Source organism: Bombus affinis, chromosome 16 (genome assembly GCF_024516045.1).
Source record: "Bombus affinis isolate iyBomAffi1 chromosome 16, iyBomAffi1.2, whole genome shotgun sequence".
NCBI classification, from domain to species: Eukaryota; Metazoa; Arthropoda; class Insecta; order Hymenoptera; family Apidae; genus Bombus; species Bombus affinis.
Window position 1 is genome coordinate 5,632,771 of NC_066359.1, and position 14,056 is coordinate 5,646,826.

The 14,056-nt window shown below is 32.0% G+C and overlaps 3 protein-coding genes and 1 pseudogene across 10 annotated transcripts in view; 2 read left to right on the plus strand and 2 right to left on the minus strand.

Annotated features, from left to right (window-relative positions):
- Window positions 1-5,690, minus strand: LOC126925605 (putative sodium-dependent multivitamin transporter; annotated as a pseudogene).
- On the plus strand, window positions 5,489-10,865 carry LOC126925606 (tRNA-dihydrouridine(47) synthase [NAD(P)(+)]-like). 3 transcript variants are annotated; one of them, XM_050741351.1, is made up of 9 exons: window positions 5,691-5,705; window positions 6,931-7,073; window positions 7,336-8,632; window positions 8,725-9,092; window positions 9,167-9,295; window positions 9,365-9,449; window positions 9,528-10,047; window positions 10,226-10,313; window positions 10,419-10,865. In XM_050741351.1, exons 2-6 carry the CDS (start codon window positions 6,985-6,987, stop codon window positions 9,435-9,437), a joined length of 1,956 nt encoding a protein of 651 aa, XP_050597308.1. In that variant the 5' UTR covers window positions 5,691-5,705; window positions 6,931-6,984; the 3' UTR covers window positions 9,438-9,449; window positions 9,528-10,047; window positions 10,226-10,313; window positions 10,419-10,865. The 3 variants fall into 3 exon arrangements, with proteins under 3 accessions (XP_050597305.1, XP_050597308.1, XP_050597306.1); XM_050741348.1 differs by lacking the exon at window positions 5,691-5,705 and adding an exon at window positions 5,489-5,632 and having other exon boundaries at window positions 9,365-10,047; XM_050741349.1 differs by lacking the exon at window positions 5,691-5,705 and adding an exon at window positions 6,559-6,701 and having other exon boundaries at window positions 9,365-10,047.
- The window catches only part of LOC126925612 (uncharacterized), an 8,823-nt gene continuing 4,295 nt past the window's right edge, over window positions 9,529-14,056 (minus strand). Inside the window, exons 1-5 of one of the 4 annotated variants that reach the window (XM_050741366.1) lie at window positions 11,508-11,789; window positions 11,202-11,428; window positions 10,583-10,807; window positions 10,361-10,510; window positions 9,529-9,957 (exon numbers count right to left, since the gene is read on the minus strand). In XM_050741366.1, coding sequence (XP_050597323.1) covers window positions 9,790-9,957; window positions 10,361-10,510; window positions 10,583-10,807; window positions 11,202-11,279 — 621 coding nt within the window. In that variant the 5' untranslated portion in view covers window positions 11,280-11,428; window positions 11,508-11,789 and the 3' untranslated portion in view covers window positions 9,529-9,789. The other 3 variants (XM_050741368.1, XM_050741365.1, XM_050741369.1) reach the window with 3 other exon arrangements.
- LOC126925604 (serine/threonine-protein kinase OSR1-like) overlaps window positions 12,491-14,056 on the plus strand; it is a 16,052-nt gene continuing 14,486 nt past the window's right edge. For all 3 annotated transcript variants that reach the window (XM_050741344.1, XM_050741345.1, XM_050741346.1), the window contains exons 1-2: window positions 12,491-12,634; window positions 12,760-12,902. In XM_050741344.1, coding sequence (XP_050597301.1) covers window positions 12,623-12,634; window positions 12,760-12,902 — 155 coding nt within the window. In that variant the 5' untranslated portion in view covers window positions 12,491-12,622. The remainder of the gene's footprint in view (window positions 12,635-12,759; window positions 12,903-14,056) is intronic.

The window sequence follows — 14,056 nt, forward strand, 5'->3', positions numbered from 1 at the left end:
TTATACTGTCAGATTCATAAAAATTTTATTTAATCGAGTGAAATAAATCATTATTTAAATCACTGCAATGTTACAATAGCTTCTTCTTACAATAATTTGTTTATTCATTAAAACCAGAAAGAATGATCAAAAGACAAATATAAGATATTTAATAAGATACTTGCTCTGTATTTTTCAATACTTCTAATTTATACATTCAAAAATCCTATACTGAAATATTCAATATAATAGATAAAGTGATTTTTATACAATAAAGTATATTATTTATTGTAACAAGTTGTCAAGAAAAAAAATACAGTATTATTTTGTATTTATTATAAGTTAAGACCAGAAAATTGATTGATATAACACAAATCTAAATATTTATAATAAACATAAAATATTTATTTATTAATTTTTTAGTAATTCTAGTTTGCATATCCAAGAATCTCATACTTGTCAAGTTAAAATGGTAAATTTTATATCTGTATTTACATTTAACGGCAATTTCATGATGGATAATCGTATTCGAAAAAGAATTAACTAATTCGAAGAAGACCGAGTCTTTCAGAGGACATGGGCAAGTATAGCATTCGACACCTCGTTTAAAAAGAATGTCAGTTAGATTTCCTGATGGATTAATTGGCTGTTAAAGAAGTAGTGGACGTGGAAAATGGCGGGCGGTCACAGTTTCGCTAGAAAAATAATTAAAAAGAGCCCAGTAATCGAAGCGCGAGCCACGGATAAATTGAAACTGGTTTCAACTGGCCACTGGTAGTTTGATCTGGGACTTGCTTCTCTCCAGATGCACCTTAGATCGTTCTCTTTCTTCTGCGAGAACTTCTTATTTCAATACACGTTGTCCCCTTTTATTTTTCTTTCAAAATTTCATAACACTAATTCCTACAAAAAATTATGCTTGTAATTAATTTCAAACAAATTTTTCCATTAAAGAGTCTGACAAACTTCAAATATAATTAAATTTCATTGACTAGAAGTTAGTTGTAATATAAGTTAATGCAAAGTATGTTAAAGAAGTTATGTTATGTTATTCCTTGGAATAATTCATAAGAAGTCTTCTGATTTGCTTTATTGAAAGAGATAAAATGTATTAAAGAGGGAATTAAAAGCCACAAATTTCAGTTCTAAGCTAGTCCATCATTTCTAACAATAAATACTCATTCCTGCTGCTCGATTGTCTTACTGTTAATTGTAATTACTTGATTCTTCATTGGATAAACAAGGGGAGAAACTGAAAATAATTGCTGCTACTCATAGCATCGTTTCCTTTCACACATACATTGTTTTATTGACCCCTGTCACATAGTACAGTGAAGCTTGAATAAATATATTGTTACATTCTACTGACTGACAGACTAGCTCAAAAAAATGACGGAAGTGTTGTATATGTCATCACACTAAATAACAAACCTATTATAAATTTAAAATTTACACTCTACGAATATATGTTTTGGAGAACACCATGAGTTATCCATAGAACATTCTGTATTGAACTATTGTATATAAAAATATATCTTTTTATATTTGGTGGTAAAACATAGCCTCTTTTGGTAAGAGAGTATTATTACTTACATACGTACAATTTTGTAGTGCATGTTTCTCAATTCTAAAGTAAAAAGAATTATTGTTTAATTAATTATTGTCCAATTGTAAAAAAGATTAGACCTGTTTTTTTGGTGCATCTACGAAAAATATAATTCCATAAAGAAATTTGTACAATATTTGTGATACTTAAGAATGAATACATTAAGTATCTGTATTGAGCAGATTTGCACAAATTCTTTGGAATAAAAGACATTTCTTTTGGTACCATAAAAATTCATATACCATCGTGTCTTTGATATGTGAAACAAAGTAAGTAACTTGTGCATTTCTGTAAAACATCTTATAGACAAATTACAAAATGGCAGTTTAGGAACAAGGTGGAAGACATTCGCCTGATAGTGAAATACTATTGTCTAAATAACAAATAAGTAATTATTATGGGCTAAAAGCACCGATAAGTACCTTTTTATAATATAATATTGGTGTTTGAACTGACATGTCCAAATGGTAAATTTTCTAGCCCAGCTGGCTCATTCTAAAATTACCTCCAACAATTTATCAATAAATGTATGAATTAATCATGCTTTTTATTTCTCCCAAAGCAGCATAGCCAAACTACGATAAAATTAAATTTAGTATTATAAATATAGATAATAATTTAATTTTCCTACTCATTCTTTGAACATGTCATCTTTTTTCTTTTAAGGGACCAACTTAAGTGGTTTCAAATCCCGTACAGTACTTAGGCTTACAAAACAAAATGTGGAATGCCTAGAATCGAAAATGCCACTTGAAGAAAGCAAGCGATTAACCAAGTATGCATTAAAGTTTGGTGGTATTGGTATCATCAGAAGTTTCCATCACATCATTAGCCGAATTTACATTGAAAATGTACTTCTTGTGCGCAGTAGCATTCTTTGATACCACGTTCTCGCAACTATCAGAAATCTCCCTATTCCTGTGACGTATACGTTCTCCTATTAGAGGGAAGAACAAGTTGGTATCCAGCCCAACTTTCGGTTCTTTATATATCCGACTCAAACAGTAACTGAGGCCTAATCCAATGATGAACGTCATCAAAAATCCAATTGGAGCATACCACATATAAGAGACCCGATACATATAGAGGTAATCATCTGATTTCCTAAAAAAAACATTACTTCATTATAAAACTTCCTTTTTAAAAGATTAATTAAAGTTAGGAATTGCTTACAATGGTATCTTTTCCATAGGGATGAAAATAGTTGTATTTGAACAACCACTATTGGTAACTGGCAGTGTCGTTGGAATAGGCCTAGGTTGTCCAAAAGCAACCCAAAACAAAAATGCTAGAGACACAGTAGCGCCTATTACAGACCCTGTTTCAGAAGCTGTTTCTGTGAGCATTCCAAGAGTGAAAAGCCCTAATAATGGGCCACCCACTACCCCAAATATTGTTAGGCCAGCCTATAACATCAACACAAATAAAACTTTCTTAAATAAAATCCCGACAATATTTTATAGTATTCTTATGGTTTAATCAGTAAAAAAGGATACCTGTAAAACACCTCCCAATAATTGCGCCAGAAACGCCAAGGCAATGGAAATAATTCCATAGATGAGGGCAAGTAACTTAGCCATGGTTGTTGACATACCCGTGGAAAATTCCTTACCACAACATTTTTTATATGCTGGCTTTAAATAATCTTCTAGTGTTACTGCTGCCAAAGAATTTAATGCTGCTGAAATAGTGCTGAGACCAGCACTAAAAATACCTAAGATATGAGAATATATTAGTTTGAAGAATTTACTTCACCTACATTAACACATTTTTAAGCATTAATAGGTAACACAAGCATTAATAGGTAAAATAAAGATATCAATAAATTTTACCTGCTATGAAAAGACCAGGTAAACCAGGTTTGTCAGACATGGTGTCCATGACATACAAAGGCATCAACATATCTGTAGATGATATCCTTTTTTGAAGCAAAGGATCACATTTATAATATTTACTATATATTGCTAATCCTGAGAAACACGTAGTCATTGAAAGTATTGACAAAATTGGCCATGCCAGCCAAAGTGCTTTCTGTGCTGCTTTTATATCTCTAAAAATATTATGTAAAATTAATAACATTTCATATTTTATTCATTGTGATACTTACTTCACTGTTAACAAACGCTGTACTTGAACTTGATTTACACCATACAGTGATAGAAACGTGCATAAACCACCAATAATGAGCGACCACCAAGTATGTCGAACTGTGGGGTCTATTGAAATACTTGAAAGATATTTCATAATTAGTTTATCAAAATTAAGGTATCATTTTTCATTGTGCCACACATTGTACCTGTCAAATTCAATCCTATGTCCTTCCTCTGCTATTTGCCAGATTCTGCCTATACCTCCAGCCTCGTTAGCAGCTATGATGATAATAATAAAGACAGAAACAAACATCAGCAATCCTTGAAACACGTCTGTGATTAAGACAGCTTTGATACCCCCTATGCTTGAATAGAAGGCACATACTAAGCCAAGGATAATAATACTGCCAGTTTTAGAAATTCCTGTTGTTGCCTCTAATGCTAGAGCAGGAGCATAAAGTACAACACCAGAATACAAAAGCAATTGCAGCCAGTATACAAAACTAGCCATCATTCTAGCTCTGATTCCAAAACGTTTTTCTAAGTACTAGAAAAAAATAAACATGTAATTTAAATATACATAGTTTCTTATCATTTTTATTTTGTTTAAATGAAGTTTATTATACAAACCTCATAAGCACTTGTTGCTTGGAGTTTAAAAAATACTGGTAAAAATCCATAACAAACAAGAGGAGTTCCTATGAGGTATGATAAATTAATTACTACAAACTGTGTTCCATATGTGTAATTTTCTGCAGAAACTCCTAATAAAGTAATTGCAGACATGAAGGAAACCACTAGTGCGACAGCCACAGGTGTGATGCTCATTGACCTGCTGGCAATGAAGTATTCCTGTTAAGAAAATAATTTTATTTTAATTTAACATTGTTTTAGAAGCCACAATTTTAAAAGAATAATGTATGTACCTCCATAGTTTTTTGTCGTCCACCACTGAACCGGTAATAGATACCTATGCCCAGACTTATGCATAGTGTGGCTGCTATGACCAGGTAATCTTCCCATTGTAATGTACCTACTTCTTCCATACTATTGTTCTATTGATATAAGCAAAGAATACTCTATTAATTTTATACACATATTTTTATAGATGCATTAGGAGATGCAATATATATTAACCAGAAAATAATTCTATGTAATAGTCAAAGAAGAAAATAAAGTTGAAATATATAAGTTCAAACTGAAAGATCAAATTAAGAAAGATATAAGTATAATCTACTAAATCTACCTTAAGCACCATATCTTTATAATGTGTGTTAAGTATTATTTCCTAATATTATCTATTGAAAGCAAAACTTATAGTTTTGCATCACAAATGCTTGAACATGTATCACATTTAGTTCAAATTATTTTTAAAATAAAGAAATTCTCACTTAAGAAAAAGATTATTATAAAATCTAAGAACCTGCAAGATAATGCAAGAAGCAGACTAATTGACACATATAGAGATCAGAGAAGTTCATATTTAAACACTGTTTACTTTACTACAGTTATAAAATAAACAAATTATATAGTACAGACCAATTATAGTATCATCTAGGACTATCATAGTGCACAACAATGGATATAGCGGCCCTCATTTATTAGGTTGCGAAATTAGCGATAGTTCTTATCAACCGCATAAACTTCATGTAATCCTATTTCTTTGATCATTTAAGTCGCTGTGTTTGATTGTATCGAAGGACTAACTATTGTTGATGACGTAAATAATAGTTTACATGGTTGTTAAGCCGTTTCAACAATAATTCGTATCGATGGATAGAAAGATGTATCGTAGAGCATATTGCGAACTTACCGGGATCGTCACAACGTCGTTCACCGATACAACTGACAGAAATATCTCGCTACGACAGATCGCTCTTCATCCGCGTCGCGGTTCTGTCTCTTACTGACTGTTGGAGGACTTTAACATGCTTGATCTTTCGCATGAAAAAGTCGCGTGAGTACACAAGGACACGTGTAGAAAGAGTACGCAACACCATATTGAGAATATGCGCGTGCGGGTTTAAACGGTACGAGAGTACCATTTTAAATACATTTCTGTATCATTTCATATTAATTAAAAAAATATTGGAATTTTATTGGAATTTATGGAAATTTTTTATTTAGATTAGGAAATTTCAATTTGCTCAGAAATGTTAAAAAATTTCAACACACTTTAAAAAATATTAGAATTTAATTAGAATGTTTCTTTCTAATTTAAATTGAAAAATTTAGAAGGTTATTTTCATTCTTTAATGAGAGTATTTAATTTTATTTCGTTCTTTAATGAAGTATTTAATCAATAATGAATTGGCCTTTATATTAAGCATTTGTTAAGAATTCCAATCTCCTAAGAAATATTGAAAATTTCCAGCATATATTTTGGAGAATATATCTAGGATTTTATTAGAATTCTTTTATGAAAATTTTTATTTTAAACTGGCAAATACAGGAAGATTATTTTTCTTCGTTAATTAGATTTTTTATGAATATAAATCATTATACCGAAAACTAATTAAGGAATAAATTAAGTTTGGGAAAAAATTGGGCATAAATACTTAATAAATAACTCCATAAAAAGCTTATTAATTTAAATCATTTATAGATTATACAACATTCTTTTATTAGTAAGAAAAGTGTGCAAATCAAATTTCTTTTTATTTTAAATACAAATAGGTTTCAACAATTTTATTGTGAGAGCCACTGTTCTCTACTTTTAAATTACTGTGGTGACATAATTAGAGGCAAAGGTAGTCGATATCTATTTAAATAGCTAATAATATATGCAAATAGATGCATCGGTTTTATAAAGTTAGCCATTTTATTTATTCTGGATAACTTAATATTTTTTAACGTTTCATTAATGTTTTCAAATCATACTTAATTCCAGCACACTCAGTTATATGTTATGCATCAGTTATGCAAAAATTATGTAACACGTAATCGATATCCTGATTTAAGAAATCATTACCTGGAATTAAATAGAGACTTAATTAATTGGATGAAGCTACAAAAACTCGATAAACGTGACTATTAATTTTTAAATTATATAGAAATGAAAAATCTCACTGTAAAAATTATTTTACACTAAAATAATAATTAAAAATAGAAATATTTATAATAATACTCCAAATGCATGATACTCTGAACTACAGTAAAATTGATTACTATTTTCTACCAATTTCTGCTAATAATTAAATATTTTCCGTGATGGCTTACTAATAACGCCGTTTCCACTGATACATGAATTTTCAGAGTTCTCGACTGATCGATCTCTCGAAATCTATTCAAGCAATCGACTTGTTTGAAATGGCAGATTACAGTGAAAAATGTGTGGAAGATTGTTCATTTGATTACAATGATGATAAACAAAAAGGTGTCTGCTTAATCAAAGAAGAGTAAGTAATCATTGTTATTTTGACTATTAACATTCAATTTTTTGAAAGTAACTCATATAAATAACATGTATAACTACATAACCTCAATTTGTTTGAACCGCGTGGCATTCTGTCATTATGCAAAGCTTTCCTGTCGAACGCAATAAAATACAGATCACAAAAATACTTCTATGTTGTAATATTTTCTTAAATAATTTATCTTCTGATAAAAAAAATGCTTTTATTTTTGTATAATAAATGTATTCATAATAAAATGTCACAGGTTTATTATAGAAGATCATGTAAGACTTCTAAGTGAAAAATGTTTGACTGAGACTGACAAGCAGAAAGTATCAAATAATACAACTAATTTAAGTGAGGATGTTTCTATATCGGATGAGCCTCCAACCAAAAAGCTTAAAAATGATGATAAAAAGGAAAAGCTCAGGGGGCAAAACAAAGCAAGGCCACCACCATTTAAGACACAGCGTGAACTGAATTTATGTCCCTGGGTAGCTGACCAAGCAGTAGATGAGCCTGAAAAGAAATGTGATAATAATCAGTGCATATTTTTGCACAACAGAGTTGAATATTTAAAGATTAAGCCAGATGATATCACTGATGAATGCTATATCTTTGAGCTTACCGGCAGGTGTCCACGTGGTGCTGCCTGTAGGATGGGTTCCAAACACTTGACAAAAGAAGGTTTGAATATTATTAACAAGGAAAAAATGGACGAATTTAGAAAAAGGCCTCCTTCTACAAAAAATCATTTAGCTAAAGATATTCAGACACAATTAAGAAAACACAAATATAATTTTTCTAAATCTGAAAATATTGTTAAGGCAAATGGACCATCTAGAAAAAATGTAGGAACAAAAAATGTTAAACAAGAGCCAGAGATAGAAAAAATTAAACAAATTGATGAATCCTTGGACAGAGATAAATTGGAGGTAAAAGATAGTCCAATATTAGATACTTCTATTAATGAGTCTAAGAATAAAGCTTCTGAGACTCAAAATACAGAGAAGAAACTTGGCCCCATTGAAGATTATGATTTAATAAAATGTAGGGACCCAGAAAAGAAAAAAATTGATTGGAAAAATAAGATATTGTTAAGCCCATTGACAACAGTAGGCAACTTGCCATTTAGAAGAATATGCAAAGAATATGGAGCAGACATAACTTGTGGAGAGATGGCTCTGGCACCAAGGATATTGAAAGGAGCACATGAAGAATGGGCTCTGGTAAAAAGACATGAATCTGAAGACATTTTTGGTGTGCAGCTTTGTGGAAACAACCCCGGAGTATTAACAAGATGTGCACAGTTGCTGAATGAAGAAATTGATATTGATTTCATTGATTTGAATCTTGGTTGTCCTATAGATCTAATTTATAGACAGGGAGGAGGTAGTGGTATGCTGAATCGATTAAATGTTCTAGAAACTGTTGTGAAATCTGTTAGCCAGGTTATGAATATACCTTTAACTGTAAAAACTAGAACAGGGGTTTACATAGATAAACCTATTGCACATACGTTGATGCCAAAGTTTCGTGATTGGGGTGTGTCCATGATTACTGTGAGTAAGTTAATTATACTCTGAAGTTGTTATGATAAGATTTTAATAAATTATGTTAAAAAATACTAACTATTAATTGTAAATTAATGTAGGTTCATGGAAGATCACGTGAACAAAGGTATACAAAGTTAGCTGATTGGGATTATATAGAAAAATGCGCGGAACTAGCTGATCCTATCCCAGTATTTGGAAATGGAGACATTTTATCATATGATGATTATCAAAGAGTTCGAGATGCATACACTTCTATATATGGCATCACCATAGGACGTGGAGCATTGATAAAGCCATGGATATTCACTGAAATAAAAGAAAAGAAGTTGATTGATATATCAAGTTCAGAAAGATTTGAAATTTTGAGAAAATATTCTAAATATGGCCTTGAACATTGGGGCTCGGACACTCGTGGCGTCGAGACAACGAGGAGGTTTATGTTGGAGTGGATATCTTTCTTGCATAGGTAATTTTGATTTTATAATTTTGGTACTGTATATACATATGTTGTGCAAATTATTAAATTCTATTTCTGTTTAGGTATATTCCTGTTGGAATATTAGAGAAACCACCACAAAGGATTAATGAAAGACCTCCATTTTATAGAGGCCGTGATGATATGGAAACGCTAATGGCCAGTTCAAATTGTGCAGACTGGATTAAATTATCGTAAAAATATTTTATTTCAATGTCATATCTAACGCAATTGCTTTGTTTTAACTTAGACTTCATTTTCAGAGAAATGTTACTAGGAAAAGTGCCTGAAGGATTTCATTTTTTGCCAAAACACAAGGCGAACTCGTGGAAATAATATATATGTCACGTAAACAAAATAGTTTTATATCACATTTTTCCTTCCTATTTTTAATATATATTTTAATATACATAGAATAAATTCTAGGTAAAAGAACAAAAAATCGTTTTTATTTTGTTAAGCACTTATAGCTACATAAAAGGAAAACAATGAAATAAACAACTTTAACTAACAAATAATATAGATCACAAATTTAAGTATAATTCATAATATACATAATGATTCTATCTACTGCACCACTGCAAAGTGATCAATGGATTGAAATGTGATGCCAGAAGAATTTATCTTTCCATTCCTTAATCGTTAACCTTCCTGCTTCACCTATGGACTACACATAGACTATTGGAGACTAGTAATGATTAGTTATATCTCCTAGGGCAGATTTTGGCCACATGCAATCACAACCACTGGCAATCTGCTTGACGAAAGGTTCCCAACATTCGTTCTCCCATCGCCGCCTTACCAATAACAAGCTTTTACTTCTTTGCACGCAATGAAAGCCATTATGCACGCATTTCTGAAATAAATATACTTCACTTAATACAAGAACAGAAACAAGAGATCTTCAGCTTCTACAGAGATCTTCCAAGGCTGGTCATTGACAAAGGTTAATATTTTATGTTATTGCATTCACAAGATATAAATATTAATTTGTTGACAATTGCCATCATAAAAACCTAATACACTCTAAAATGCTAAATTAACTTCAAATAGAAAAACTATTGTACACTCACAATTTCATTCAGGTATTACAACTATGAGAGTAAAACAATCATTTCTTTCAGATTGCAGACTTTCTCTACTCGAGGAACACCTAAATTACTAACTACAGTATTTTATTCAATGGAAATTTACATATACTCTAAATTTGAGGTAATTTTGCTAAAACTATCGAATTTCCTTTTTATTTTTCAATCTACCTGCTTCGATGGATTCGTGGCGCGTTGCAAGCTATCTAGCAAATTATAACTTTTACAGTAAACTTCGTGATAAAGAGGTGGTTGGTACTCGTACTCAGAATCATCTAGCCGCACTGTTTCCGTTACAGTTTCACATAGACTATGATAATCCTATAGACAAAGTACAAAATGTTAGACCTCGCTTTCCATTTATTTCTCTTTGTTGAGTACAGTATGACTGACAGGTAATGAATTTCTATTGTCCCTATTAAGGGACCGTTGCTGCCCGTTCTCAAGCTTTTCGATATATTCTTCTTCAGGTAGATAGAGGAGGTCCCGCCCCAGAGGAGGATGATATCTAGGATCATGATACCGTGTGACATCCAGTTTCTTAAATTCCTGAAAACTTCTGTTGCACTTCTTGTAGAGATCGTAAGAATCCATCCCTAACACTCCTACAGCTGCAAACTATAAAAAAATTTTAGGAATTATAAAATAGAACTCACCTTTTTTATGAATTGTCAAATTTTCGTTTTATTTTATACTCCAATTAAGAAATGAATGAATTTCCTTATTTTAAATATCAATTATCCAGTAAAAGAGAAATATATATATGTAATCCTAATATATATAACACTAATACAGTACAGTTTATATACATATATATATAAGATATATTATAGAGAATGCAATTCAAGAAATTACGAATTGCATAATGAGAATTGGATCAGCTACAAATGTAGTTATACTGTATTAACAGAATAAAGATTTTGGCTATTATAGTAAGGAGAAATATTGATAGATCAAGTCTAGAGGATCAAAGCTGCGAAAAACGTGAAACATCAATAATCGACAATCGTACTGGCATTTTGTCAGTTACTACATTATTAAACGACTGATTCACTCCACTTCCATTCCCACTTGGTAGAACCCTCTGCATACGATTTATGCTTTATCAAGTTTGATGGGTCTCTAACGCTGACTGAGACCTCCGTCAATGCTTAAATTTTAACGATGACGCAACATGATGTCACGAAATATCATTAAAAACTCATGATATCATCGTCTTTATCATTTTAATAAACATGTCTATAAAAAAAGAACATAAAAAAGAATATATAAAATTAATTTTTCAATATATTGACTGGAATTGTATTAAAGTATTTACGGCATGAGCAGCGTGGTGAAGATATATTAAACTAGTTCAATGAAAATCATTAATTGAAATTTAACAGAGGATTAATCGAGCTAGTCTCGTGATCAATTGGTTAGTGATGTCAGAAATCAGAGTAGTGTGTTGACGAATCTTTGAAGATGATGTTAGTCCCGCGAAAAACAGATTATGAACCGGTCAGCAAGGTCGATCGTGATTGAGCTGATGTGCTTCGCGTCGTATGATATAAATTGGTCTTCCCCGTGCCGATCTCTGTGACTCTGCCTTTAAATTGACTATGGAATAGTACTCACCTAGCAAAAACAGAGGAGTAATTTGGAAACAATAAAACATTCAACTATACTAGCTAATACTAAACAACAAATTTGATAATTTTTAAATTTCAAGCTAATTTTCTCTTCAAAAAACGTTCTCTTTAACTAAAGTTATTGATCAAAAGGTCAAAAAAAATACTCCAAGTTATTAAAACTACTATAAACCTTTCCCAAAGGTAACTGTAATTTGAAAATGGACCATTTAATTTAATATTTCTGTTTAGAAATTATTCCTCTACTGTAGGTTCTTTTGGATTGATATTTTTATTCCTATAGATGTAATTAGGAAAGTAAAATCATGGAAATCACTTTTCTACTTTCAATCCAAATCCAAAAAATAGAAATTCTTCTCTAAAGGTGCCTTAAAACTTTCTTCTCCCAATAATATATCTTAAACCCTAAGCCAGTAGCAATTATTACACCTCAACGCGTCTAATAACTAAAACTAAAGTATTGTTCACCAAATGGCCAAAATTAAAAGTGAATTAACACTTTCAGGAGGGGAGGTCGTCAGCTCGGACCGCTATCAAGCGTATTCTCCACGCGGTGGCACGTCGCTGTGTAGTAGGTAGTTATCCAATTGACAGTGCCCCCGTCTGACATAGTTCAGTCGACGACAAACTCAGGACGATTCGACTGCATCTCTGCCAGCAGTGACGTTTTTGCTACTCCACGTTCCGGTATCCACCGAATTGCGTTCTTCCAACGTGTGCTTCTTCCAACTCATCTCAATACCGTAGAAGAACAAACAGTGAAAGGAGTATTTGCATCATTATAATCATTGAAGAAATCGACATGACGATTCCCGTAAGGGTGTCCAAAAACGTGATCGTGCTTTGGGACCGGCTCACTGGTCCAGTGAGAACGAATTCGGTCAAGGTTGGCCATTGTTAGTGAACTGTTTCTTTTTTCTTTTTTTTCTGGCTGTCTAGAGACAGCCGGTGAAATCGGCCGGACCGATATCTTCTTCTGGAACAAACACGTGTCCAAGTGGAGGGAGATGCGAGTGGACCAGCACGATTGATATGGCAGCCGACCTGTACGCGAATGGATCTGTGAAGTCAACGTCCGACAGGTGAGATATAAACAGATAAGAGATAACTTCAGATAAGCTGCTGTGCTTTCTGTTCCCTATATGCTTTGATGCTTGTTTGTTGCCCAATGATGAAGATAAACTGGATGGAAATGGAATGCAATGGCAGTTTACGCTTCAAAACAGTATTATTGGCTGCAAATGGGAACACTGGCATTATTGGGACTGTTTGCTTAGAATTTCTAAGAAATTGTTAGTGTTTGTTGTTGAAAGTAGTTGGAGGATGGATGGATTATTGATCGCAATGAATTAGATATTAGAACAAAATGATTATTTACATTTTTTAATTTTTTAGAGAGATTTTCTTTTCCTCTCTAAGGTATATAGATAATAGACATGTAGGTTTCATTCTTTCATTGGTATACGTTTTATACTTTAATCATTGATGATTTGAGTGTTAATTCTCTTTCTAGTAAAATTCCCAGGATAAGTAGACCAAAGTGAAATTACGTCAGAATTCATAGAATTCTACACTGAGGAATGCTTGATACTCTTAAGGAGGAATGGATAATAATCTACTACAGTTTTGATTGCCGCATTTTTAGTATTCTGATTTTGGGATGATTCGTGCAAGAACGTGATTTCCTCGCTTTTTTTTACGGCAATTTTCATGACAGTGAAACGGTTTAATAGCCGTTACTGCTGTCTGAGTTAATAACCAATTGACCCTCGACCTCCTGAGCAAAGGTTCCATTGACGAATACTGTTAGACAGAACTTAAGCAGTTGGTCACTCGAAATTCTCCTTTTTCTTTTCTTCAGAAAAATATCTTGAACTGTAGTCAAAAATTATGATTTATTATGATTTATGGTATTCGTCCATAATTAAAAAATTAAACGGGTAGGAAAAAATCAGGAACTGAATAATGGCAGGGGTCATCTAATCTAAAATCATCAGATTGTTTGTTGAAACGTGTACGCCACTTGACTTGGTCTCAATGCAAAGTCGTTTCAATAAATTCACGTGGTATCTAAGAAATTAAGATAGACATAAGATTATTATGGTAGCATTTTGCTTCAAATTCTTCTTCATTTTTCCTTCTCTAAATCTATAATATTTTCCTTTTTTTTTTTTTAGTTGTTCGAAGAATTAATGTGCCTGCACGAAGTGACTATCTATATATTGAAAAAGATATG

Coding starts and splice junctions, on each gene's coding strand:
- LOC126925606 (XM_050741348.1), top strand. CDS start 6,985: ATGGCAGATTACAGTGAAAAATGTGTGGAAGATTGTTCATTTGATTAC. Junction 8,633..8,724: donor GGGGTGTGTCCATGATTACT/GTGAGTAAGTTA, acceptor AAATTAATGTAG/GTTCATGGAAGATCACGTGA. Junction 9,296..9,364: donor GCAGACTGGATTAAATTATC/GTAAAAATATTT, acceptor CTTCATTTTCAG/AGAAATGTTACTAGGAAAAG.